This window comes from Poecilia latipinna, unplaced genomic scaffold (assembly GCF_001443285.1).
Source record: "Poecilia latipinna isolate Pla-1442-1.1 unplaced genomic scaffold, P_latipinna-1.0 Scaffold662, whole genome shotgun sequence".
In the NCBI taxonomy this organism is placed as follows: Eukaryota; Metazoa; Chordata; class Actinopteri; order Cyprinodontiformes; family Poeciliidae; genus Poecilia; species Poecilia latipinna.
Window position 1 is genome coordinate 107143 of NW_015113278.1, and position 26100 is coordinate 133242.

Below are 26100 nucleotides of genomic sequence, written 5' to 3' on the forward strand. Positions count from 1 at the left end.
TCTTTTTCTTATAAAACCACCTTGAAGAAATAAGAATTCAAAAGATAGTTTTAATTTTTGTAGGCGTTACAGATGATGTGAACAACTCTTATTGAACTCAGCCGGTCTTTTTGTACGCAGCTCCTACGTCATCGCGTAAATGTCTTTCCGGTTCGAGTCAGCAGCCATCTTGTTTCCCTTTGCTAGCTAAATAAAATAAATAATACGCTGAGCCGGACTTCACTTCGAACGAACCCGTAAAAGAAAGTGAGTAAGAACCTGAAATAAATTTACGTGTGTAGTGCTATCACGAAAGCTGTCTATGATGTTCGAAAGTGGGGGCAATTACTTGGCTTAATTTCATTTGCTGTTCTTGACCAATAGACGATTGTTTTGGAAGATGAACACAGGCGCCATTTCCCTCCCCGCTCTCTGAGGCGCTTATTGGTGGCCCGCTCAAAGGATCACGGGCGGTCATGAAACTGGTGTTCGGTGTGCGCCATTTTGGTTCTCGCAACAGGGATTAATGAACGCAGTGGCCAGCTCAAGGAGAGCTCGAATGGCGTCAGTTGCAGAACGAACTTAGCCTTAAAAACCTTGATTGGTGGAATCTAGTCCGAGGTTTGATTGGTCTGAAGGACAGATCCAAACGTTGTCTTTATTGGTTAGGCTGTTTCTTCCAAGCTTTGCAAACTTTCATATGGTGGCAGGAGTCGTTCGTAATTAGTGACTATAATCGCACAGTCGGCGAATAGATATTTGTGCAGTACAACCAATCAGTGAACATCTCCAGCAAGCTAACGTAAACTTCAGTAATATATTGTACAATATCACCTAAATTGACCACCCGAGGGTTAACCACTAGCGGAAAACGTACCCTGGAGTAGTTGGTGTTTAGCGTTTAAGTTGGCCAAGTTAAACACCGCACTTTGATTTGATATTTTTGGAATCAAACTGCGAGCGTAAAGAACACCATGCTTACTACTCCTGTGTGCTGATGTAGCATTGTTCTCAGTGTCATTGATGCTAAAAATGTACACAGCATTCAGATAGTGTATCAAATTAAAGCATATTCAATATGCTTATACAATAGGCCTTGTTTTCTTCTTTTGGTCATCTTAAGTAGCATTTATTTTTGAAACTTATTTCTTAATTGATAACAAAAAAATGTGCACGTTTCATGCTAATGTGCCAAGTCAACAACCTTGATTTTGCTTTTACCTCTCATAATACATTGTTGCAGCTGGAGGAACAATGTAATATTTTGTCTCAGTGTAAACTAGGATACAGTATTACATGAACAACGCCTTGATACAGTAAATATTTCTAAAACCCAACAGCTAGCATATCCATCCTTTAGGATATAACAAAGTTGAAGTACTAATACAAAAAACTGAAATCAGATTGTCAAAAAATTGTGTTGTGTGTGATATTTTCTGGTTATTTTTCACTGAACAAATTAGTTTACTTTTTTTTTTTACTGCTCTTTTATGTAGCAGTTTTATGCTGAATTTTGTGGATTTGATGAAAGTGACGCCTGTTTTGGGATTGCTGTGAATGTTCCCCATAGATCTAAAGAACTAGAGTTTCTATAGATTCCATTGGCATTGTTCAGAAAACCTTCTTCAGTCCTGCAGACTTTCCCACAAACTTATCTTACCTAGGAGCTGGTTTCCTATTTCTATTGTGCTTGTGAAGGAGTCCATACCCTTTGCACAACAAATGTCAGCTTATTTACTTGGGATTTCATGTACTAGACTCCAGAGAAAGACAGACTACTACATTGTTAAGCTTAGAGCGTAAAAATGGAAGGGAAATAAAACATATTTTCATTCCTTTTTTTCTTCAAATAACTATTATGAACGGTGGCACCCATGCATATTCATCCCCCCCACCGCCTCCGAATCAAGTAAAACTACCTTTTGTTGCCATTACAGCTGCAAGTCTTGCGGGGTGTGTCGACATACCTGTCTGCAGCCTCTAGCGCGTTTTCTTTCAGGTTTTCTTTGTATTCAGTTTCATGCATCCTCACATCATCTCTGATTACCTTCTCTGTCCTTCTCGAGGAGAAGTATCCCGACTTTCCCCACAGCATTGTGCAGCCGCCACTGTGTTCCATAACAGAGATGGGGTATTCAGGGCGTTAGTAAAATTCTGGTCTGATTTGACCAGAGTGCTTTCTCGCAGATGCTAGCTGTGTCAAAGTGCAAAGGTAATTTTTTTTGTGCTTTTCTTTCAAAACTGGCTTTCTTCTTGCCACTTGTCCATAAAATCCAGATTTGTGGACTGTATGATAAATAGTTGCTGTTGTGTTATCCCACAATATTTGAATGTACTAACTTCCTATATTGCTCACACTGGGAGTATTCCTTTAGTAGAGGAGATGCTAGTGATCACAGAGTAGTAGGGACAGTTTTTAATAGCAAATAAAGAGTCATTTGAAAACATTATCCTAATTTTCAGCAATTTTATCACATTTAAATAGTTTCCCTCTAATTGTTTTACCATAAAAAGCATTTGAGCTTGTACTAAGTTTAAACTGCACATTGTGAGAGTATATTTTCTCATTAGGATACTTCTGAAAACAATTTGTGGCACTGGATTTTGTGTAAAGGTGCTACAATAAAAGGCACATACAAATGCATTCCAAATTTAACACTTTTCATTTGCAAAAAAAGTTTTGAATACCATGACTCGTTTTTCTTTCACATAACATTTATGTGCTAGTTTGTGTTGATCTGTCCAAAAAAAACATTAATTTTTTTTTTTTTTTTTTTTTTGAAGGTTGTGGTTGTAACGTGACAAAATGATTACGTGTGCAAGCCACTGCCTATTTAATCCAAACACTCACTTTACATTTAAAATGACAGGATGTATATCTCTTGATGCGAATAACCTTTGAGCAAATCAGCCTGCTAACCATTTGATTCTGCAGGTGGTTCTGTGTTTGTACGTTTGTGGTGAACGCATGGCTTGCCTCGACACCCTGAGGGTTCTGCGTGTTTATGAAACCTAACGTCTGGCTGGCACATGTTTATCTCTAAACAGAGTCAGCGAAAGCAAACACGGCCATGCTACGGGCAGAATGGGTCATGGGAAGGTTTCGTTGGTACGGTGACCTTGTTAGGTGTCATTACTTTTGGGTAGCCCAAGCGCTCGGCTCAGCTGAAAAGCGCTGTAGCATGTCGTCCACGGTTGGGAGAGATTGATCTTTATGCAGCTCCGATGCAATCATTAACCTGATGCCTGCAGTACCTGTTCCAGTCCCCATGTTCCCTGCAAAAATAGAAAAGGGAACATTTAGCTTTGTGTCTCTTGAGTTTCTATCTTGTTCCCTCTCCCTCCCTCCACTTGTTCTACCCCTCCCATCCCATAGCAGCTCTCCTCTCTGTCCTTCTCCATCCTTCCGGTTCCCCTCCCCCCCAGGCTGTTCATTGATGGGACAGGTTAGCTTTTTAGCTTTCTTTTTTCTCTATCCTCACCTTTCTGTGCTTCACATTTCTGTCTGGATTTGCAGTTACTGCTTCCCAAAACTTTACTGTCTGACATCTCTCTCTCTCTCTCAAGTTTACATATGACTTATCTCATTGGTGGTTTCAAAATTCATTATTAGTTGTGCACATGAACAGGAATACCCTGCGTTGGCACATCAAAGTTAAGTCCTCTCCATAGAAAGTTTACACATCAAAGCAGTGATTGTTTAGCAAAAAGGGCATTGTGTGTGACATTGCTGATGTGGCTTTTCTGATGACGTTTTAATTGTGGAAGTTGCCGTGGGCAAAGGTTTTTGGGGTCAAAACAATAATGTCTTTGTTTACAGGGTTTCACCCATATCTTTTGAGTCTTGTTTAACCACAAATAGAACGAGAATCATATTCTGCCTTATCCCCTCCATCTCCCACAACTGCTGTCTAGTCAGCTGATTTAACTCCAGGACTTTTTGTGCAAAGCTCCTTAAATGATCGGTTTTAGAGAAAATCTTTTCCGTTGATAAAATTACTGTATGGGTCTTCATCCACGTAGACAAATATTCTTTTATATATTATCATCAGTGCATGTCATTACCACAAATACACTGGTTTTAGGGTAAACGATTGCAGTATGTACCTGCGCCTCTGAGCAAGGATAAATGAGAAGGCAAGGACAAAATGTGCATTTGTGTGGATGTGCATGTGAGCATGTGTACACGCATGAGACGGGGAGGCTGGTTTAGTATGCTTTTGTACTTTAAATCATGTGGATGCAACATGCGGCATCAGTTCTGGCATTTCTCTCGGCCAATGAGGGGCGAGCTCGGCCGCCTGCATCATCGACGTGCCGACCTGTAACGTCGGACCGGAGGCGGGGCTGACGGAGACATTTAGTTTGACATTGTAAATAAGCAGAAAGCAGTTGTCAGAGAGCAGCCTGTGAAGCCTTTCTCATCCGACTAGCAGCTGGAGGGACGGAGACCGCCAGGGACAAGACGATGCCAAGGCAAGCGGCCACGACACACACCCTCACACACTCCCCGAGGAGTTTCCCGCAACTTTATTTGCTGTTTTCCACCGTCGCTCAGCTACACTCTCTCTTCCTCTTTTCTTTTCCCTGACCCCTATCCTGCAGCTCAAGGTAACTTAGAGCAGGAAGTTGGCTGTCAGTGAAAGGGGGTTGGGCAGAGAAAAGCAGTGGAGCGGGAGGGGGTACGTGTCACAGCTGATGGGTGCACGCACCGACCAATAGCGTGTGAGCACCCGGCCCTCCCATTGGTCGATTTCACCAGAATGAGGTGGGAGCAGCGTTGGGGGCGGGGCTTGAGTGTCATGTAGCATGCTAGATTGATTACGCTTGAATGTTAAAGGGGAAGGAGGCTGGAGATTTTTGCCTGTGTGTCAGAAGTGCCGCTCTACTGTTTGCGTGCCGCCGCGGCGCTTTTCTGTTTTCTTTTCGTCCTTTTTCTGGACCGAGCCGGTGGGGTCAGCTCAAAGACAAACTCATGGGTCACTGACCAAACTGAGGGAGAAAGGTTAAAAAGAACAAAGACAGAGGAAGAGGGGGGGGGCGGTGGGAGGAGATGGTCAGCAAGTTGAGGAGACTTGGTAAGAAGAGAATTAGAGATGTTTAGAAGGACCTTGGGGACCGCTGAAGGAGACGGAGCAATGTGTAAAAGAAAAGGGGGAGGGGGAGGAGACACAGAGGGGGTTCTTGCTCCTTACTCTGTGTCCGGGTTTAGAGCTTTTCAAAGCTGTCCCGTGGAGCCAGAGTGCCTTTTGTCTGCTGATACGATCAGGGAGCTGCAGGAAGTGGAGGAGCATGAGAGAGTTTTTCTGTCAGCCTCGCGCTCGGTGCTGCTCCCCTCAAGGAGACTTGAGCTGGGCTATCTGTTTCCATCTCTTCTGCTGCACTCCAACAGGCCAGGCTGTTCACCATGAAGGGCACGGGGGTAAGTCCTAGTCTTACAGGCTAACATGCTCACAGAGAGAGATCTGTCAGCTGAAGTTGCTTTAAGTTTCTCAGTAAATTCTTTATCTTAAGTGACTTTAGTCTGTCTCCATCACTCTGCAGGGAAGAGAGTGAGTCTGTCCTTTACAGCTGTCCTCAGCCCCCCCTCCCTCCCTCTCCTGATTTCCTAGATTAGTATTATGGTTCTCATCCATGCCCTTCAGCTGTCACTTTGCTGCACCACTGATGGTTTTACTAAATTATCTCAGGTTGGAGTAATTTAAATCATTTTAATAAGTGAAATGTTGTCATCTTTGCGCATCACTAGCTTTGACTTTGAGCCGCTGTGTACACAAACATGCACTCTGTGTCCTGATATTGACTGAACGGAAGAGTTGCTGCTGCCAAAATCGGACTTAGTGTTCAGATGGACTTCTCTGTCTTATTGGCGCTGATATTGAGGGTGCCCACTAAAGTGCTGCTTTGCTTTCTCACTCTGACCTTCTTGTTAACTTGTTATTGCCAGACTGTGCTGCTGCAAAGAAGGCATCTTCAAGGAGATTAGGTTTGCTTTAAGTTGGAGTTGAATCCAACTCAAAATTGGGAGAATTTCAGGATTATTTCCAATTTATGCATCACATTTCCCTCATCTTTTATCTTGTATCAGATTTTGTTTTTATTAAACTAAAAAAAAAAAGTGCATTGGATCATGCTGTTGCTTTTGTTTAATATTCGGGAGAAATTCCGATTTTTCAGAAAATCCTCCAATTCTGATCTGTTGCCAATTGATTGGCAAAACTCTACTCTAGCTGGACACCTCTCAGTGTTGTCACATTGTGAGAGGTCCCCAGGGGTGGAGGTGCAGCTGGTCACAGTGACCTCAGGACCCCCGGGCCCCCCTCCCCGACAGTGCCAGACACACAGATGGGACAGACTGTCAGCTTGTCAGCTTCAGGGGCGAAGCAGGCTAATGGTTTGATCTGATCCTTTCTGATGGAGTCTTCGGAGGATGCGTCTTCTCTCACTCGTCTCCGACTCTGTCTTGCCTCCTCTTGTGCTCTTGGATTCAAAGTTCCCCATTGGTGCCTTTGACAAAACGGAGTCCTGTCGGGGTGGGGGGCCGTGAGAGATTGAGAGAGGCAGACTAAAAATAACTCTTAAGTTGGAGCCCTTATTGCCAAATCCCAGGGTTGGCTGCGGTCTGAATAAGATTTGAATATTGTTTGTAGGCCTACACTAAACTACAGGCCTACAGAGTGCAGAAAAAACCCAAACAAACCTCATTAACGAAACGTTAAGATGGCCACGGCCGCTGCAACCTTACAGCACTCTTTTGCCCTTGCCCTGTCCATGTGTACACCATCACTAAAGACGGTGTGTGGGTTTGTTGCATGGAGGTACGTTAAGCCCTGCCTTCTTCAATGCCAGAGACCAGGCCTAGCGATTGGATGAAGGTCACTGGAATGTGAGACGGACTCCTGCGGTATCTCTGTCTGCAAGCGAGCGGTAGACATAGTAGTGAAATTCACAGAGAAACGCCAAATGCAGCTAATGCGTGCGGTATGCTATGTTTTCATTAAGCTTCTTAGAAAGTGGAAAGCCTGAACCGCTGGGGTCACTAAGCTACTGCAGCGAAAGTTGGAAAACCTGTCCTTTTTTCCGCCCCCCCTTTCTCCATTTCATCTCCCTTTTCTCCCTCCTCCCTCTCTGGTTTCTCTCGCTCCTCTGGTGAATGACCTTGGGAGATCACTGACTAGCACTTCCTGGAGTTCGCATGAAGCAGAACCAAGGGCAAAGTTTGCAGGGCCGTTCGGTCAGCTAGTTTGATCAGAAGAGGTCGAATGGATCAGGTTGATGGACATTGAACGTGTTCATCATTAATACCCTAACTCTTCTTTTTTTCTTTTTTTTTGTGTAATCAACAAACATTTGCATCAGTATACGAGTCGTTAATCTGTAATTCCTGGCTGAAAACTTCTTGTTTTTGTTTTTCTGTTTTTTCTGACCAGGTAGATTATTTACCCTGCTGGTTGTACCTATGCCAGTTTTCTTTTGTGTGCTGTTTGTGGTGGTGGTTGTCGGGGGAGGGGGGGAGGGGGAGAGGGTGCATAAGTGGAAGTGCTTTGATGGTTCATAGTTTGCATGCTCAACCCTCCTTTATTCAGGGCTATGCTTCAAAATAAATGTCAGCTTGACACTCGATATTTACACTGTGCTTCATTCATCAGAGTAAAGCTGTCTTATAAAACATTAGGTTGTTTCTCAGCTAAACTGCAACATAAAACACAGTTGTATTTGTTTCTGCTTAGCAAGTTAGCTAGTTAAAGCTTCATCTTTTCGTAAACCTGCTTCGTCTTCATCGGTTTGTTAGGATTTAACCTCTTGGTCAAGACGTGCCAGCAGAGCTGTAATCCCACAGGAGGCGGCGTCACATTAGAGAGAAAATGTCTTTCATGTGATTTAATCATTTACAGTAAAATGGGCAGCGCTCTGTTATTGTGGCGGCTTTATATTTACTCTTTGATAACTTGCGTTTGATCACCTTACGGTTTCTCTTCTTTCCAAGAAGAGAAACCGTCCAGAGCTTCAGTGAGTTTTCCTTTGAGAGAATCTAAACTTATCAGAAATGCACCAATCAGTTTTAGAACGGGGATTTTCCTTGACCAGCTAGACTGGTCAAAAACTAAAATGTACCAAAAGAATTTGCTCTTTGCATCATCCAAACTATTTTGAATTTAATAATTTCTAACAAGTTGGAGTTTAGTAGCAGTTTAGATATGTTTTGCTGCATAAATGTGAATTGTTTAGTAATTGCTTTATTTTCAAATCTGCTACCTCTGTCATCGAACACCAAACATTTTTTTAAAAATTGTATGGAGTTTAGTCTTTGGGAAGCAAATAATCTGAATCAATCAAAATTAGATTGGACAAGTCGTAACCAAGAAAATAGAAAGCCGGTGCTACATATTATACTTTTAAAAAAGAAGGCCTCTGCTTTTCAGTGTTGGGTTTTATGGTGTTAAAATCATCAGATATTTATCACATTCTGACATAATTTAATTCTACCTTTAGAGCTTCAAAACCACAGACTGCTGATTTTACCTTTTCATTGTATGTTAAGCAAAGACTAAGTGTATATGGAGGCCGTGACTTTCTTTAAGTCGGCCTCCTAGTTGTTTGTCGTCATGCCGCAAGAAGTGAAATGCAGAAATTTCTACATCACAGAAAATACACAATTTATCTGCTTCAAAATGATGAAATGTAGCAGAACTTCATGTTTTCTCTGCCCAACCAACCGTCTTGTGAGGTTTATTTGACTGGGCTTAAAGTTTCATTTAAAACATTGAGATGTCAGGTTTGAAGTGAGTCGACAACTTTCCCATGAGCTGCCTCTTAAAGGGAAGTTCCAGAAAGCGAGAGTAAAAAGAGAAACGAGGTTGCGGAGGGATGCAGGTACTGGGGCTGGAAGACCAACGTTGGCGCTGATTCAGCTGCTGCAAGCAGAGCAGCATTGACTTTCTCTGAGAGGATGGCGGAGGGCGATCAGGTGAAAGAAAATAAGACGGAGGAAGCGAGGAACACTTAGCCGCGGGTCGAGGCGCGCCAGAGAAGAAATGGGAGTAGAGATCTGGAAGACACAAGGGAGGAAGATCAAGTTGCTGCGTCGGACAAAGTTTGCAACGGGACAAACGTTTTGCACTCAAAAACTCAGGAAAGCTCTGCTTTTCAGGAAACCAAACAGTCATTTTTCCTCTCCCTGTGACCTGCAGAAGGACAACAGCACTGCAGGGAAGAGTTCAGCATTTTCTGTCCTAATATAGCATACGGTAGCAGCCTAGAACAAAGCAGTGCAGATGTTCCGGTGCAGTGGAATCATGGCGGCGCGTCTAGAGGGAGAAGTTTAAAATAAGTTAAATGTGCTGAAAAATTTCTCTACGGGTGATTTTCTGTGGCAATATAAGGGGATGAGTGACTGTGATTAATAAGCTTTGTCATTTCTGTAATACAAGCTTCCATCCAAGTAATACTGGAGTCATCAATCAATCGACAGAAGATTGCTTTATAGACTCTGTGATTGGCAGATCAGATACTAGTAAAATTAAAATAGTTTTTTCTTCTGATTCATTAAAAAGCTCTTGTAAACTTGTAATTGCGATCCTATGGCTTAATATTGGAACGATGATATCGGTTCTTGTACTTTATCATCCTCAGCATTTTGAAAATGCTCATGGGGAAAAACACACAGGGGGCAGGAATTGAACTCGGGACAGCTGTGTCAAGAACTATCGCCTCCATATATGGTGCGCCTGCACCACCACTGAGCCACAAAACCCCTATACACATTTTCACTTAAATGTGTTTAGAGTTCTTAAGAACTCTAAACGGTTTCTCAGACATTCGAGAAACCGGAAATCTGTATGTGCAAGGAAAATTTAGATCGGTTCACTTCTACTTTGGGGGAGAAAAAACAAAAAACAAAAAAACCCTTAAATTTAAAGTGCTAATTGCTGGAAAGAAAATATTTTCTTTTCCTGTAGCTGTTTGCATCAACCTCCGACCTATTTGTAACTACTGATGTATGACACACTGGCTCCCATGTGAAATTTCCATTGATGCAAAGCATTTGAAAATCATGTTAATAATCGTTTACTGCAGGAAGAATGCACTAACTAGAAAAGCTAAATGCTAAAAGGGCATGTTGATACTTTGCTCTGCTCCTCTTTCTCTCACGTTTTAGCCTGCCTCTCGTCACACTTGCCTTCTCCTCTCTTCTCGCATGTTGACTTGACTTTGCCCTCCTGCTGCTGTGGTTAGTGTGTGGTTGTTTATTTACATTGAAGGTTATAGAGTTGGAAAAAGGTCGGGGGAGGGCGCTTCTTGGTGCTTTTTAGTTCATGTTCTACTCTTGAAGTTTTTAAAAGAGAACTTTAGAGGATCTGCAGATTAAAGAGGACAGAAAAGCCAACTGGGAAGACGTGCGTTTAGTGGTGCGGCGTTATCATGGTTGGCAGCCTGATGGCCGTCTTTAAGGTTAAACAAATAGCCTAATTATTGTTCCTTATCAGGCTACCAGCTGGAGAAAGCCACACAAGCTGACAGGCTGTACATGTGCAAAAACACAAGAATGTGTTATTTACCAACGTAATCACCATATCGAGTGCTGCTACCGGCGGCGCAAAGAACCTTTGGAGGTCAGTCCGTTCACCTGTTGTGAGCGTGATCGCAAAATAAAACTACAATTCCCATTAGTCACCCTTGTCCCGTGGAATGCTGGGATTGTTCTGGAGACTGCGGGTCTTCAATCAACCTTGAAATGCAACTGGACACTAGAGCGTCAGCGAGGGAAGAGGAGACACTGTCAAGGTCAATCACTAGCCTGGCTTGCATAGCTTCAAGCGGCCCGATTGATTTATATAAACCCTCCCCCCCCCTCACCCGCCGTTCTGTCGTATTGATTTAGGCTACTGTCTGTTGAAAAACTGAATGACAGAGCAGGATGCAGCAATGCTTCTTCTGTATTATTCAGTAACCTGTACGACTGCCAGAGGGACTCATCTCTCCTGTCAGAAATCAACCAGCTGAAGGGCCCACGTTTTCAATCAGTGGCATATTAGTGTAAAATATTTACAGCTGCTCTTAGGTAAGCATGAAGAAAGAAGCTGATGCAGAACTCAGGTCACTGAGTGTTTGAAAGGGTGGATTTTGTATCGTATCCTGTTTGCTGGACCAGGAATAGAGTCACTCATGTTTGTTGGCCAGCAATAAAAATGTAGCGAGCCTATGTTAGGCCAAATGTGGTAAGTGCATTGAGACTGTTGTGCTTTTACTAGCAAAGAGGATTTTTGCAAGTTAATTTTGAATAAGTTGAGGTCCCGTGCAGTGTATTTGGAAGGGCTGAAGTAAGTTGTAATCTGCTGTATTCACTAGGGAACATACTAATTTCCTTAAATAACTATATATTTTTTATAATTAGGCAACTAATTAGTCAAAGCAGACCAGTGAAGAGCGCAGACATTCAGCTAAATGTTTACTTTGCAAAACAAGATTTTTTGTGATGTCTCAAATATATCCCACATTTTGTATCGGATTTCATGAAGTGCCATTTCGGATTTGTTCGTTTCTTCATTCATTTCTTTCTCCATATTTTTTTTGTCAATAGAATAAATTATTTTCTGCTGAATCCGGTGTTCTGTATGATAAGTCAAGTACATGTTACATAATCCTCTACTTGTTCAAAAGAAAGTTTACATTTAACAGGTTTCGACTTGAAAATAGGAGCTTCGGGGGTAAAAACCCGCCATCAGTCTTGCTGCATGAGGGCGTTGATGTTGCTTAACCAGGGTGTAAAAGTACACGACTTCTTCTGAAAAACATCAGCTTAAGTTATAATTAACTATTAATTTACCTTGTATAGCCATTGAATTGATGTATTTTCTGTAATTTATGTCTCTAATTCAACATATTAAATTTAACTTGCTGATGCTTCCAAAAACTAAGCTGGCCACTGAAGCAGTTGGGGGCAGCAGACGGCTCTCTTGTTTCTTTTTGCAAGAAGTGAGAATAAAAAAACGTCTTCAAACGTCAAAATGCTCTCGTGTTTAAGACTTGTTGATCTTTGATGGTTTAAATATGTCTGCTTTACCTTATCTCCATCTGCATAGATCTATCTGTCAAATAACCCAAAATGAATAAAATTTTAAAATGGTAATGCTAATAAAAATGCCTCGTAGTAAATATCACGATCTCTCTGCTTTGGTAGATTGCTGATGTATTGTAATCCTTCACGATCTAATATCGTTGTATCCCCCACGCCTAGCGCAGGCTTCCCTTTGTTGCGTCACATCCCCCTGTCTTTCCCGATTTGTCCCGCTTTCCGTCTCATTTGACCCACAACGCTTGCTTGCGCAGCATTTCATCTGTGGCCCTGTCTGTCTCTCACCTCCCTTAGTTAAAGCTGCTGCTGGCACTTTGTCTTTAATGCTGGATTAATACTGAACTTGACAGGACGCCTTTTCTCCCCTGTAGACTCTAATGCACCTCTAAATGCCTCCATAATCGTCTCTTCATTTCCATGATTTCTCCCCCTGAGCCGAGTCTTTTCATAAAGTTAAAGAGAAAAGGGAGAGTGTCTCTGATCAACGCGCACTAAGCTCTACAAGCTCAGACAGGCAGGCCAGTATTCCCAAACCAGATTCCTGGCATGCCATAGTAACCTGCTGGATCCTCTTTCAAACTGGCCGACCCGTTTTCAAGACTTTCTTTCTGCGGGAGGCTGAATCATGAATTTCTCCTCTCTGGATTTGTTTAAATTGCTCCTTTTTGTCATGAAGAGATTTTTCTATCCCCCAAACGCTCTTACATCAGAGGTTTAGCGTCATCCCTGCTGCTGAGGTCACAAGCTGCATTTAATTGCACATGAAATGTTCGTGTTTGTTGAGGAGCTTCAGTTGAGTGGCGAAGTTGAAAGAGCCATTGACAGTCTGGATACGCGCAGCTGCTCTGCTTGTGTTTTTATTTTTTCTTTATCATTTATCATGTCACCATCTTAAAACCACAAGAATAGGAGCCTGTTGCGGCTCTCTTTTGATTTCAATATGTTGTAATTACAGGTTGTGATAAGATATGATGTGTTGACAAAGTCTGAGAGCTCTTGGCAGCTCAATCCTGGTTTGGACTGGCATGTCTTGTCCTTTATCTGTCGTCACCATTTGTTTTTCTCATATTGTTAGTGTTTCTTAACCTCAGTGGTGATTTGACTCAAATCAGTCTCCTCTTCCCTCTACGCAGCCGATTAGAAGATGTCGGGAGATGCGTTTGGAGCTGGACCCTGCGATGCTCAGCAGACCCTGCAGTCCTTTTGGCCTCGAGTCATGGAGGAGATCAGGAACTTGACCATAGTACGCTGAAGCTGCTTACAGACTTACACATCTTATGTTGTCGACTGCTTCTGCAATGCGTAATAACCAAGTAATTTGGTTTTTCTCCAGAAGGATTTCCGTGTGCAGGAGCTTCCCCTGGCTCGAATCAAGAAAATCATGAAGCTGGATGAGGATGTCAAGGTAACAGGAGAAGCTAAGTGATGAGCTCTTTGGAGGGAATAACTATAATTTGCAGGAGTTTGTTACAGTTACTGGACTTTGAAGGGATTTAATGAAACTATAATATATGTTGTGTAAATGCTATTATAACCCTTTTGAAAACATAGCATTAAGTACCTAAGTAAAGTTTATTTATGTAGCACTTTTCACAGATGGAGACAAACAGCTATGCAACAACACAAAGAATAAAACAGAATTAAACATTTTTATTCATTTGTTTTTCTAGACACACAAAATACATTCATTAAACTATGCCACCAATTCATTAAATGTGAAATATCCTGTGTATTTCATTTATATGATCTGCCAAACCATCCAGCTTCGACACTTTTTGCCATTAGGACAGATTCTTCATAAGCTTAAAAAGCCTCCAAGAGTATATGGGATTATAACAGACAGATTGCACTTTTAACAAATTGTTTTTGAATGAGATAAAATGTGATACTAAATCATCTTTAGGGTTAACCAATCCACTCAAAACTATAGTACAACTGGACCAAACAACCCTCAGGGGTCTCTATGGGTGTGTAGGTTACTAGAGAAGAACAAATATTAAAGGACAGTTTCTCTGCTTGCATTGCTACCACAGATGGAAACATAAATATGACTTGGTAGATTTCCATCTGATGGGTTTGTCACATCATAATCTCCCATAACCAAGACACTACAGATGCACCAGTTATTGTTGTCCAAAACTTTCGTCATTTTATTATGCAAAGAAGGAATCCTCATAAATTCAAGAAAGCTATAGACAACCCTGACCATCCCCCTACATGAGACTGTTTTGAGAAAAGAGAGTATCTTCAGTCAGAGGCTTCCTCAGATTCACTGTAATACAGACTGCTGCAAGAGATCATTCCTGCCAACAGCCATCACCATCTTCAATAACTCTTTGAAGAATCTAAATTAATGAGCTACAACATCATTTAATTTCCCTTTGGGATTAATAATTGAATTGAATTGAATTTTAATCAATCTGCCAGAAATAAAAATGAGTTCTTAGTAAAATTACATTTTCTTCCTCTGTTAATCAAATCCATAAAACTTCCACAAACTTGATGAACCACAACGGCACCGGAAAAGCTTGATCATTAAACCCATTGCTGCCTATTCTTCTGTATAAGTAGTCATGGGTGTTTTTTTTTTGTTTTTTTTTCCCCCCCTCCCAAGTTGTGACCATCAGGTGTTAAAGGTTTTGAACTGACCTGCTGTGCTGCAGCGCTCTCGCTATGCATTCCTCTAAAAGCAAAAGACTGTCCAAAATAATCAAATATAATCAAATTACAATCCTTTAAAATCAAAATATTGCGATTTTTAAAGGGCTGCATGAATCCAGTATCTGAAAAGACAATATATTCCAAGTGCAAAACATTAACTCTCTTCATACCAGTGATATTTTTAGCTAGCTAAATGAACCTTAATCGACCACACCTAATGGAGACTTCAGATGCTGGAGCTCACAGAGAATGGTGAAGACGTTTTGTTACGACAAAGAAAGTTAATAGACAGAAATGTGCGTAATCATGTTCAGTACCCTCATTGCAATTTTCAGCAGTGCTATGGCTAGTATTTATTTTCCTAATACGGTGCAGCCCTGCTGACGACAGCTGGAGGTAGACACAGCCTCCCATGACCCTGCAAGGATTAAGCGGATATAGAAGATGGATGGATGAATTAAAGTCTGTAGAAACAAAGCAGTATAAAAAGGACAAACTTCATTAAGTGGCTAAAAAAGTTTCTACAGTCCTCTAATCTCGATGCCATTGCCTCGTTCCTCGGATCTGCTTAGGTCATCTCTAACTTTATTGGCTATGGCGGACATATCGGATCTCCTGACATCTTCAGTTGTGTTCAGCCATGACTCGTGAAAGTGAGATTGTTTTGCTCCCGTAACAAAAAGTTTGGTCTCCTTGTAGAAAGCTTGGAAAACATGCGTGTGCTTTCAGTGTGCCGTGTCAAGAGTGGCGTCCTATCCTCTTAGTGAAGCAGGAGCTTAAAGCAGTAAAGAGATCAGCAGATCACTAACATATCTGGGAGAGACCCTTCTGTCTGCTCTGACACAGCAGCTTTTATTGCATTTATGCAGCGTGTGTGATTAATATAGCACATGATCTACATTAAGGCTATATGTGAATGTCCCTTAGTTTGATTTTACTGACTTACTCAAATGAAATGCATGCTTTTAATAAGAAGCAATCTGTTAGAAAATATCTCTCGGCTTTAATGGGAGTACATAGATGTCCTCTTTTAGTATGTCGAAGTAGCGTTCCATCTCTGCGCATTTGGTGTTTCCTCCTTAACTCGGGGTTATTCATGTTACTGTGTACAGGCATGTTTAATCAGGTGTGACACGGTCCTCTCTACAGATGATCAGCGCCGAAGCTCCAGTCCTGTTTGCCAAAGCCGCTCAGATCTTTATCACGGAGCTCACCCTGAGAGCGTGGATCCACACCGAGGACAACAAGAGGCGCACACTACAGGTCAGACGCACATTGAGTGGCGTGACATCTGCTTTCCTGTTTTCACTTCCTCTTCCTCTTGATAACCAGAGCTTTGAAAGTTTTAGTCCCAGGAACAAATTTAACCCTTTGACTACTTCTTAATTAATGTTTTTACCTTTTTTTTTTTTTAAATAAATGATTATTGTTTGAAGATATTTTCTGTTCCGTTCACTTGGTGAAAAACACGTTTAAAGTTGTGGTTGTTATCAAAACCTTTTGATCTTTTTCAAGTGGGTTAACATCTTTGTTTTTATAAATCTGCAGAGTTTACATTTAATTAAACCCCCAAACAACAAAAAAATCTTATCTACTGTGTCAATAAGCCTATTATGACCATTTTTACTGGACAATAAATTATTGTGATAAACGATAATATTGCTTTTTTAGAGACCATTTTCAAGTAATATATTGATAACAGGACAATAATGCAAGTTTGGCTTCTCAAAGACTATTAAACGTTAATTTTGTAAAGAACATTTAACATTGGAACTGGAAGATATTGTAAATATCCAAAATAAAACGGAACAATCAAAACCATGAAGAAAATGGATTACGAAGTCTCTGTAAACAAAGTTGCCCATATTAATCAGCAGAATGGGAATTGTCAAGCTCTTTTTAATTTATCATGCAATTAATTGCCCTATTGTGACAGACTTGCATGTCAATACAATTTTACAATGAATATGAGGCATTAGCTGGGTCGTACTCATGAATCCGTTATTGTACTTTGACTTAACTGAGGGAAAAGAAGCAACGTCCTCCATTTACTCACGCATATGCAGATTCCTGGTGTGCGGCGAGGCCACGCCAACTGGGTCACCATAACAACACTTATCAATAGAGCAAGTGTAGATGTGACCTGATGTTACCAGATATTAATCAAGGTACTATAAATAGCCTGCATTACAAGGAAGGCCACAATGGGGGGGTGGTCCTGACAGCCAATATCCTGTGGAAAATTCCACAGAGATAACACACCGCTGTGGATGTAGGAAAGGGTACAGAAGCCGAGCATGTGCCCGGGAGGAAAATGTCATTCCTGTTCTTTCCCACTTATCTCGGACACATTTTTGGCAGGGCTGTTATAGTGACTGGCTGGCCTTTATTCACTAAAAGTCGAACGTTCATCTCACTGATGTAGGCTAGCAGTAGTTATACATTTGTTCTCGGATGCTACAATTACAACCAACACTTACTAATTGAAGCTTTAATAAGTTTTTTTCTTAAGTTTTGTTAATTATTAATATACAAATAAAATAATTTGTATTTAAACTCATATTCACACTACTTTTACCTCAGTTTTTAAAGCAAACGACTGTTTCACTGCTGCTGAAAACTGCATTGTTATTTTGGGAGTGATGCACTCAGACCATGAGGTATGTTTATATATAGGAGATGCATATATAGATTTAGGATAATTACACTGGACCTTCTGTGTTTCTTGTTTTGCAGAGGAACGACATTGCTATGGCGATAACAAAGTTTGACCAGTTTGACTTCCTGATTGACATCGTGCCCCGGGATGACCTGAAGCCCCCTAAACGGCAGGTAGGAACACACACCCTGCTGTCACCCAGTCACAGGAAAAACCGAGAGGTTTTTAACAAAACATTACACGTTCAGGTGTCACACAGCAGTGTGCGCTTTTAAGGATTTTTTATTTATCTATAAATGAGGGATTTACCTCACACTGCTAAAGAAAAACACACACGTTTTAGAAACAAATGTAGAAGGATTTTAAAAATGTCAACTTGCATTTTAGATTTTCCAACAAAAAAAAACAAAAAAAAAACACAGCAAGTTACTTTGTATGTTGTGGATCATTTTGCACCAATTCCTACTGCAGCCAATTAATTTCCGTTTCCCTTATATCAGAACATATTAAAAGAATAAACATGCCTTTTTATAAAAACGTGACATCTAAGTACACCGTCTAAAGACTAGAGATTCAGCAGCTAATTTCCAATCTGCCAATACAGATTTTAACAGTTTCTGCTTTGTCTTTAAGAACTATAGTATTTGAAGATATAACTACATTTGAAAACAATTTGCCATAAGTTGTCAATATTTCTACGTACAGGAGAGATCACACTGTGTAATAGAGCTGTAGTTTATGTTAGGTAGGCGTCTCCTGGCCGGATGTTACGTTGCAGACTGAACTTATTGCACTTGGAAAATATTTGTCGGCGATTACTGAATTCTAACCGATTCTTTACAGTATTGATATCACAATATATTATAAAGACGTGCTGCCGAATATTTCCAAATTCAACATCCACCTACTGACAGTTTCACGTTCTCTTGTAGCCTGAATGAACCGCAAACATTTCTCAACATGGCATATGAAATATGCAATTTCTTAAGTGTTACAGCTTTTCTGCTTTCTTCGACTTAATTTTAAAACCAAAAGTAGACCACACGATTTTTATTCAGCTAGAACTTAGTTTCTGATGTGGAGCGGAGGGGTATTTCTCAAAAGATAGCAAAGGAATGTAAAGCAATTGTAAATTTAGAAAAATAAAATCAGTTATTTATATTTTAATATATATATATATATATATATATAAAGCAATTCTCAGATCATTTTTACTGGAGATTTTTATTACATTACAGTAGCTTCTGACTGACTTTTCCTCTGGTATTCTGGACAACATATCTTTGAAGAGCTTTAAGTGCTACTCCAAAAATTTTCATTTCCATTCTGACAAAAGATTAGTTAAAAGATCCCTGGAGCATGATCAATTTAGAGCTTAGCTCTGAGTCTTCTTTCCTCTGAAGCAACTTCCTCACTGAAGAGTGTTCTTTTCACGTGGTTTCTCTTAACTTTTGTGCGTTCACCAGTGGAGAGAGAAAGATCCGATGTTGTTTTTTACACCAGCTAGTCGCCTGTGAGGCCCGGTAAAGAAAAGCGTGGAAATGTGGTGCGCATGTCATTTCCTTCCTGCTTTTTTTATTTAGCTGACTGAAGCTATGACGGCAACACAACAAGATCTCAATTGGGTCAAATGTGTTTGCCTATGCAATCAAGCATAAACCGGCTCCACCTGCTGCTTACACATTCAGGTTTTCACATCTAGACGAGCCAGTCGCTGGAGCGGCCATCTCTGTCGGCACCGCGGCGCTGTAAACATCCTTGACTGGAAGCTGGACTTTTGACAGCGAGGGCTTTCAGTCGGATGTTTGCAGCTTCTTACTGCCACAAACGGCCAGCGCCAACTCCAGAAATAAAACTAATTCATGCTCCTGAGTGGTTCATAGTGCTGTTGACTATTTGCAAAACAGTCTGCTTGCTCCCAGGATCATTTCAGTGTCTGTAACAGGATCTAAAGACATGTATATATATGCAATGCGGGAGCAGGCAAATGATGTCTGTATGTCAGGCTAGTGCGCCAGATGGAAAAGTGAGATATTTAAATTTGTTGTCGAGTGGACTGTCTCCAGGCTTGTAAACATCCTACACTCTCAGCTGTGTTGTCATGGAGCTGGGAGAGGGGTGTTTACACTTCTGGGGGTGGAGGAACATCGTCCTGACGAAGCCCTGCTCATTACTCACTGATGAAACAGGGCAGCATGGGTCACTTTTTATTAATTATTAAAAACTAATAACGGTTTCAACCAGCATGCGGGCGAGGCGCTAATCTGCTGAACAAACTGAATGTAAACAAACTCTGATGTTACCGGAAGAGGGCAGAGAGGGTGGATGGCTCCTGACATTAGTCAGTAGTTATGTTAATCATCCTACAAGTAATATAATAAAGTGGATTATATTCATCAAGTAAAGTCTCCAAACTACCGAAGTATTACCACCCAGTGTGAAGCCTGCAGATTACGTTACTCTTCCCCAGCCACATCCCATCAGTTATTTATCAGCCCTGCTCCACTCTAGCATTACACTTGCAAAAATAATTCATGGAGATGTAGTGGACTGATTCAATGTGTGACGCTTGCAGGAGGAGATGCGTCAGTCAGTAGCTCCTGCAGAGCCGGTGCAGTACTACTTCACCTTGGCCCAGCAGCCCGGAGCCGTGCAGGTGCAAGGCACGCAGCAGGGTCAGCAGGCCGGAGCGCAGACCGCCACCACCATCCAGCCTGGACAGATCATAATCACACAGCCGCAGCAAGGACAGGTACAGTCAAGGCCACGACTGAAGAGCTTTGTGCATCACACACACATTGATCCGTGTACAAGAGAACCATCCAACAGTGTGTCAGTGGATTATGTGTCTGAAACTATGTACAGTTCAGACTTTGGTGTAATTTATTGGTATTACTACAGCATGATGGTAAAAGTGGCAGAGGAATTATTTTTGCAAATAAAAATCTGAGAAGTGTGGTGCAGTCCATCTTCATCCTCTTGAGTCGGTACTTTGTAGGACAGCCCTTAATTCACTTTTACGGCTACAAGTTTTATCAGGCATCTCTCCCGGCCTAGCACAACTGGAGATTGAACTGCTGTCCCACTTTTCATTGCTAAATGTCTCAAGGTCAGTCAGATTGCATGTGAATGCATCTTTTTAAGCCACTCTAAATATTCTCAGTTTGATTAGACTTTAACTGGGCCATTCTAACTCCAGAATACACTTTGATCTGAACCAGTTTATTGTATCTCTGGCTGTATGTTTATGGCTCTGCTAGAAGGTGAACCTTTGCCCCAATCTAGTTGTTTCCTGCCTCTAACGGATCTTCCTCCAGAACTGAACTCCATGTACTGTCGTATATCGTCCCATCAACTCTGTTCGCCTTCCCTGTCTCTGCTGAACACCAGTATCACTAAAGCATGATACTGCCACCACCATGTTTCACAGAGGAAATGGTGTGTCGAGGGTCACCATCACTTGCAGCAAACTCAAAACAAGACTGAGCTTTACTCAGTTCAACTCTGTAATACTTTATTAATTCTATAGGGAATTTAATTCCTCATTATCTGAAACTCTTTCTGCCAACACAACTAATAGTTGTTGACACTGCTGTCTGATAGCTTTTATTTAATGAATCAGACCTTAAATAAAAGTTTGATACCCTTTTATTTAAGGGTATCAGACTAAAAGGGGAGGCTGATAAAATGGTGCAGGTGTGAAAGTTCAAACGCTGTGAATAGTCTTACGAGGCACTGTAAATGTCTCAAAATTTAGCTGGTTCTTACTTTAGATATTTTGACACTGAACAGCAGAAACGCGTGCGACCTTTCTCTAAAGTCCTCCACAGAAAACCCTCCATCCTTACGCTGCCTAAAAGCCTACACAGTTGGTGAATAATAAACCCGTTCTTGGGTCACATCAGGCAGATGTTTTTTGCTATTTTATATTTTAACCAGGTGCCTCGTGTTAATAAGTTCTTCATACTTGGGTAATGTAGAAAATCAACTCGGAGGCTTCAAAAACCGTAACTCGGTTTGTTTTTTTTTCTCCAAACTGAGAACAATACACACTCAGTCTCTCACAGGCCGTTGGCAAACATTCACTCCTCTGGCTCATATTGCCCTCGTCACCCGACACACAACAGTTTACCAGTCACCCAGTTGTTTCTCTAATTATTCATTCCCTGACACTTTTTCTGCCTGGTACCTCTTTCTCTCCAGTTTGGTCGCTGCATTTTATGTCGCGTTGCTGCTTCACGCTGCTTCAGCAGACTGCCATTAGCTGAGCTGTCATACAAGTTTAGGCCTTGTGTGATTCACAGTCCTGCTCCTGCTGCAGTCCCTGGTCACACTCTGATCTCGCTCGACGTAAACTCGGTCAATGGTTGATTTAGCGGGAATTGCATTAGCAGATAACACAAAGGTCTTTCTTTTAAAAAAGAAAAGGTAATCTGTGAAGCATCAATGAAAGGATTTTTTTTTTTTTAGTGCCCAATTTCTTTTAACTATTATTCCTTTTGAAAGCAAATATATTTTAGAGATGCACCACTCAGAATTTTGTTGTGCAGTTTTCATAAAACTTTGGCCTTCTACTTTTAGGTGCTTGAGATATTTTGAAGGAAATTGATGTAAGAAAGTAAAAAACTGTATTTAAATAGTTTTTCTAGCCACCGTGTGAGAGAGCAATCACAGTAACATGTTTACGACCATTAAGACAAAGTAATTTACGTTGCTTATATTTGAAACTGTATCATCTTACATTAGCATATGTCATGTTTAGCACAACTTTGTTTGTTTTATGCTCTAGTAAATGTTGACTCTGACCTTTAATTCTGAGATTTCCTAAACGATGCAAACATCTCCAAATCCATCTGGTAAATTTTAAAAACTCAAAAAGGATAAAACGGCAACTTTGTCGCTCTGGTGGAGGTCTGACTGATATCCTGTATACTGGAGGTGTACTGGTTTCAGAAGCTCATCTGAACCTCCTTTTGCCAGAATAGTTTGTTCTCTCGATCAATCACCTTAAAGGCAGCCCTAAAGCAGCAACCAGAGGTGAATTTGTCCAACTATCCACTGTAATTCAGCATATTTGGTGTTTTTAGCAGGAAAAAAAAAGAAATATTTTAGACCTGGTATAGGAAGGAAGTGTGAGCTTGTAAAAATAATAAACTTCTAACTTTAGTCTTGCTCAAACTCCATTGATCTTTTTTTTCAAATTTCAAATCATTTGAGCTGCTTTCTTGCTTCCCTTGGCTTACTATGTATTCATATTTTTATTTTATTATTATTTTTTTGACATTTGCTTTTTTCGTTTCTAGAAACGTAACCTAAACCACGCCTTAAATGTTGTTTATTTTTTGGCTTGGGGCTTTTATTTCCATTCTGAAACCTTAAACTTTCTGTGCATACACGCGCCAACCCACGCTTTCGTTTTGTGCGTTGAGTTGCTGCAGTCGCTGCCCCTCTCACTGTGTGTCTTTCTCTCATTTTCTCATTCTGTTCTGTCGGCCATCAGATGTTGCAAGGTGCCACCATGCAGCAGTTACAGCAAGTGCAGGTGCAATCACAAGGCACACCCATCACGGTAAACACACATGCTTTCATATGTGCAATTATCACACTTTTGGAGACCACTTCTCGAAACCGCCGCCCACAAACGGCCCCTGCTAGGCCGACTGAGGCCTGTAGGTGTGAGCTGAGCGCAGGATGAGCTCAGCCTCTGCGACAGACGCAGAAAGATAGCACTTCAAAACCTCAGATGTCACTTCATTTTCCTCCCTCTTTTGCTTGATTTCTTCTTTTTTTTTTATTGTATTTTAGAAGTTTTAGTGGTTCGCTGCGAGCAGTTCATAAACGTGTTTGGTTTTTGTTTCTCTTTCCGTTTGCTCCTCTTCCCCTCCACAAGAGCGCGCCCGTCGCCATGCAGGTGGGTGAAGGCCAGCAGGTGCAGATCGTTCAAGCTGCCGCAGCCCAGGGTCAAGCTCAGACGGCTCAAGCGCAAGGCCAAACCATGCAGGTCATGCAGCAGATCATCACCAACACAGGAGAGATCCAGCAAATCCCGGTAAGAAGCTGCACCGACTCCGAAAAAGGGACGGCGAGATAATGAAGTGTAGCTGGTTTGAATTTCACAGCTGGACGTGAAGCACTCTGCGTTGTCCAGAGCAGGAAAATGGCTGTGTCCTTCCTGTCTGAATGACCTCTGTTCTGAGCCAAAGTCTGTCTCCCTCTTGTGGCTGTTCCCTGCAGGTGCAGCTAAATACAGGCCAACTACAGTACATCCGTCTAGCACAGCCTGTCTCTGGAGCCCAGGTGGTGCAGGGACAGATTCAAACTCTGGCAAACACGCAGCAGGTAACGAGTTCAGTAAAAAATAGCTTCATGGTTACGTGGCACGTCTTATTAATTTGGGGCCTGTACTGATACCTTTCAACCATTCCTGTTTTTTATCAGGTGGTATAATGTTGAAAAAATAACTTTTGTAAATGTTTCATGAAATAGGTGCACAAGTTTGAATTTAGTTGGCTTTCAAATTCAAATAGGGTCAAATATATGCACAAATATTTTGCGTGAATAAAATATGCATGAGAACTTGTAAACCCAGTCTAAACCCAGATATAGTTGGTTTGTTTAACTCTACTTTTTCTGACCAGAAGAAAAAATGGATATCTATCTAATTGCATCAATAAAAGCACAAAATCAATAACCTTCAATGCCGATGATGTGTTTTGTAAACCCATTACTGGAACTGTACACATCAAAGATGTGATTGAAGTGAATCTTACTGCGTATTTATTAGTTATTCTGTGACGTTTTCAGATCACGCAGACTGAGGTGCAGCAAGGACAGCAATTCAACCAGTTCACTGATGGACAGGTAATAAATCCAGTAAATCAATTAACGTTTCAATCACCCCTCAGCCGAGAGTGGAGGCTAAAACCAGACGGAAGTTGAGTTTTGTGGATACAGTAGGCGTTGGTAGAGGATTTGATTTAATTTTAAGTTGGAGCGTCTAGATGGGCGCAGAAAGTTCTTCCTCTATAAAGTAAGCACTTTTTTAAAACATTGATTTAAACTGAGACAATTACCTTTATTCTTGCTTTGAGTTACCAAGAGATAAACACACTCATTTACTAAATGCAAGGTTGTATAACTGGAATAGGTTAGATGTTAAACAGCATTAAAATTAACTTTATGTAATCACTGGCCACAAATTGTGATTTTAAGAAAATCTTTGTCAGAATAAGGTTTGCAGATTTTAACTGAGATTTTAAAGTTCGGATGGTGTAAAATTGTGAAACAGGCTTTTTTGCCTTTTATGATTTGTAGAGGCGAGTATTTTGAATTTGTATAGAGTTTTTACAAAATTAGAGAGTAGTTAAACGCAAAGTTGTTGGAGTTCTTTTTGGCAGCAGATTTCGACCAAAAGCGGGTTGGGTACGATGCAGTGAATCGGACAAAAAAAGATGCACAATCATCCGAGATGCATCTGGGCAGCTCTTAACCCTCCGCCTCGTTCCCTTTCACAGCAGCTGTATCAGATACAACAGGTGACGATGCCGGCGGGACAGGAACTGACCCAGCCCATGTTCATCCAGTCCACCAACCAGACGGCCGACACTCAGGTCACGCAGGTCAGCACCGACTGAGTCCAACCCGGAGCCTCTCTCTGCAACGCTCACCAGCCTGTCTGATGCCGGCATACGTCATCAACTTCAACCAGAGACGCTCTGATATGATATTTGGAAGAACCGCAGATTTGAAATGAGGGACTGGGGGAATTTGCAACAAAGCTCACGTTTTCTAATAAATTTAGTTCGTCGGATTGAAAACTAAAGGGACGCCGTTAGACTCCTATCAAAAATGGCATTTTATTCAGACTTTGAGCAGTTCTTCTTTTTGTACTTTTGTCTCTGACATCATATTGAAAAAGAAAAAAAAAATTAAACCGAAGGCCTGATTTATTCTGGACTGCAAGAATTGTTTGATGTAAATTTGGTCACCTGTGTCAGCCCACAGTGGACCTTCAAGGCCAGAAGCTGATTTGATGCACTTAGTTTACAAGAGCCATGCTGTCATTGTAAAACGGGGGGGAAAAAGTGACTGTGACGTATAAGTAGTGTAAACAAAAACACATACATGTTGGCGAGGTCCCAGTCGGTTTGTGTGCAGGGAAACCAAGCAGCAGCCTCGGTTTCTTTCCATCGTAACATATCTGAATTTTAAAGAAACAGGAAAGTTTTGCTGCCTTGTCACTTTCACCTGGAAGTTAACTGGGGGGGAAAAAAATCTCTGTATTTGTAACGTATTTTTGGCTAGACATATCCCTTCACTCTGTGTTTTTTCAAGTAGTTGGATGAATTGAAGCCATATACCTCAGATAAGGTTTAATTATTTACTCTGTTGGTTTTTTTTCCCCCACATTGATGATGAAGCATTGCTTTATTTTGTAAGGGCTTCAAACTGTGTAGGCTAGTAGTGTGTGTGTGTGTGTGTGTGTGTGTGTGTGTGTGTGTGTGTGTGTGTGTGTGTGTGTGTGTGTGTGTGTCCACTCCTACCAGGAGCTCTTCCCTCTTTCGTCTTGTTGCCCTGCTTGATGTCTCGACTCCATCTGGAGCAAATAAAACTTTTTCAGTGTTTGCCCTCATAACTTCCCCATTATCGTTTTTTTTTTTTTTTTTTTTTTTTTTTTTTTTTTTTTTTTAAAATTTTTTTTTTTTTTTTTTTTTTTTTTTTTTTT

General features: G+C 41.2%; 1 protein-coding gene across 8 annotated transcripts; it reads left to right on the forward strand.

The window, feature by feature from the left end:
* Positions 1-128: 128 nt before the first annotated feature.
* On the forward strand, positions 129-26079 carry nfyc (nuclear transcription factor Y, gamma). Of its 8 annotated transcripts, none has more exons than XM_015044091.1 (11): positions 129-246; positions 13189-13298; positions 13389-13460; positions 15866-15979; positions 17453-17548; positions 19951-20127; positions 22876-22944; positions 23266-23424; positions 23610-23714; positions 24180-24236; positions 24893-26079. In XM_015044091.1, exons 2-11 carry the CDS (start codon positions 13200-13202, stop codon positions 25007-25009), a joined length of 1065 nt encoding a protein of 354 aa, XP_014899577.1. In that variant the 5' UTR covers positions 129-246; positions 13189-13199; the 3' UTR covers positions 25010-26079. The 8 variants fall into 8 exon arrangements, with proteins under 8 accessions (XP_014899577.1, XP_014899576.1, XP_014899580.1 ...); XM_015044090.1 differs by having other exon boundaries at positions 130-246; positions 13392-13460; positions 24890-26079; XM_015044087.1 differs by having other exon boundaries at positions 131-246; positions 24890-26079.
* Positions 26080-26100: the final 21 nt, after the last annotated feature.

Coding starts and splice junctions, on each gene's coding strand:
- nfyc (XM_015044087.1), top strand. CDS start 13,200: ATGTCGGGAGATGCGTTTGGAGCTGGACCCTGCGATGCTCAGCAGACC. Junction 13,461..15,865: donor AGCTGGATGAGGATGTCAAG/GTAACAGGAGAA, acceptor TCCTCTCTACAG/ATGATCAGCGCCGAAGCTCC. Junction 24,237..24,889: donor ACCAGTTCACTGATGGACAG/GTAATAAATCCA, acceptor TCCCTTTCACAG/CAGCTGTATCAGATACAACA.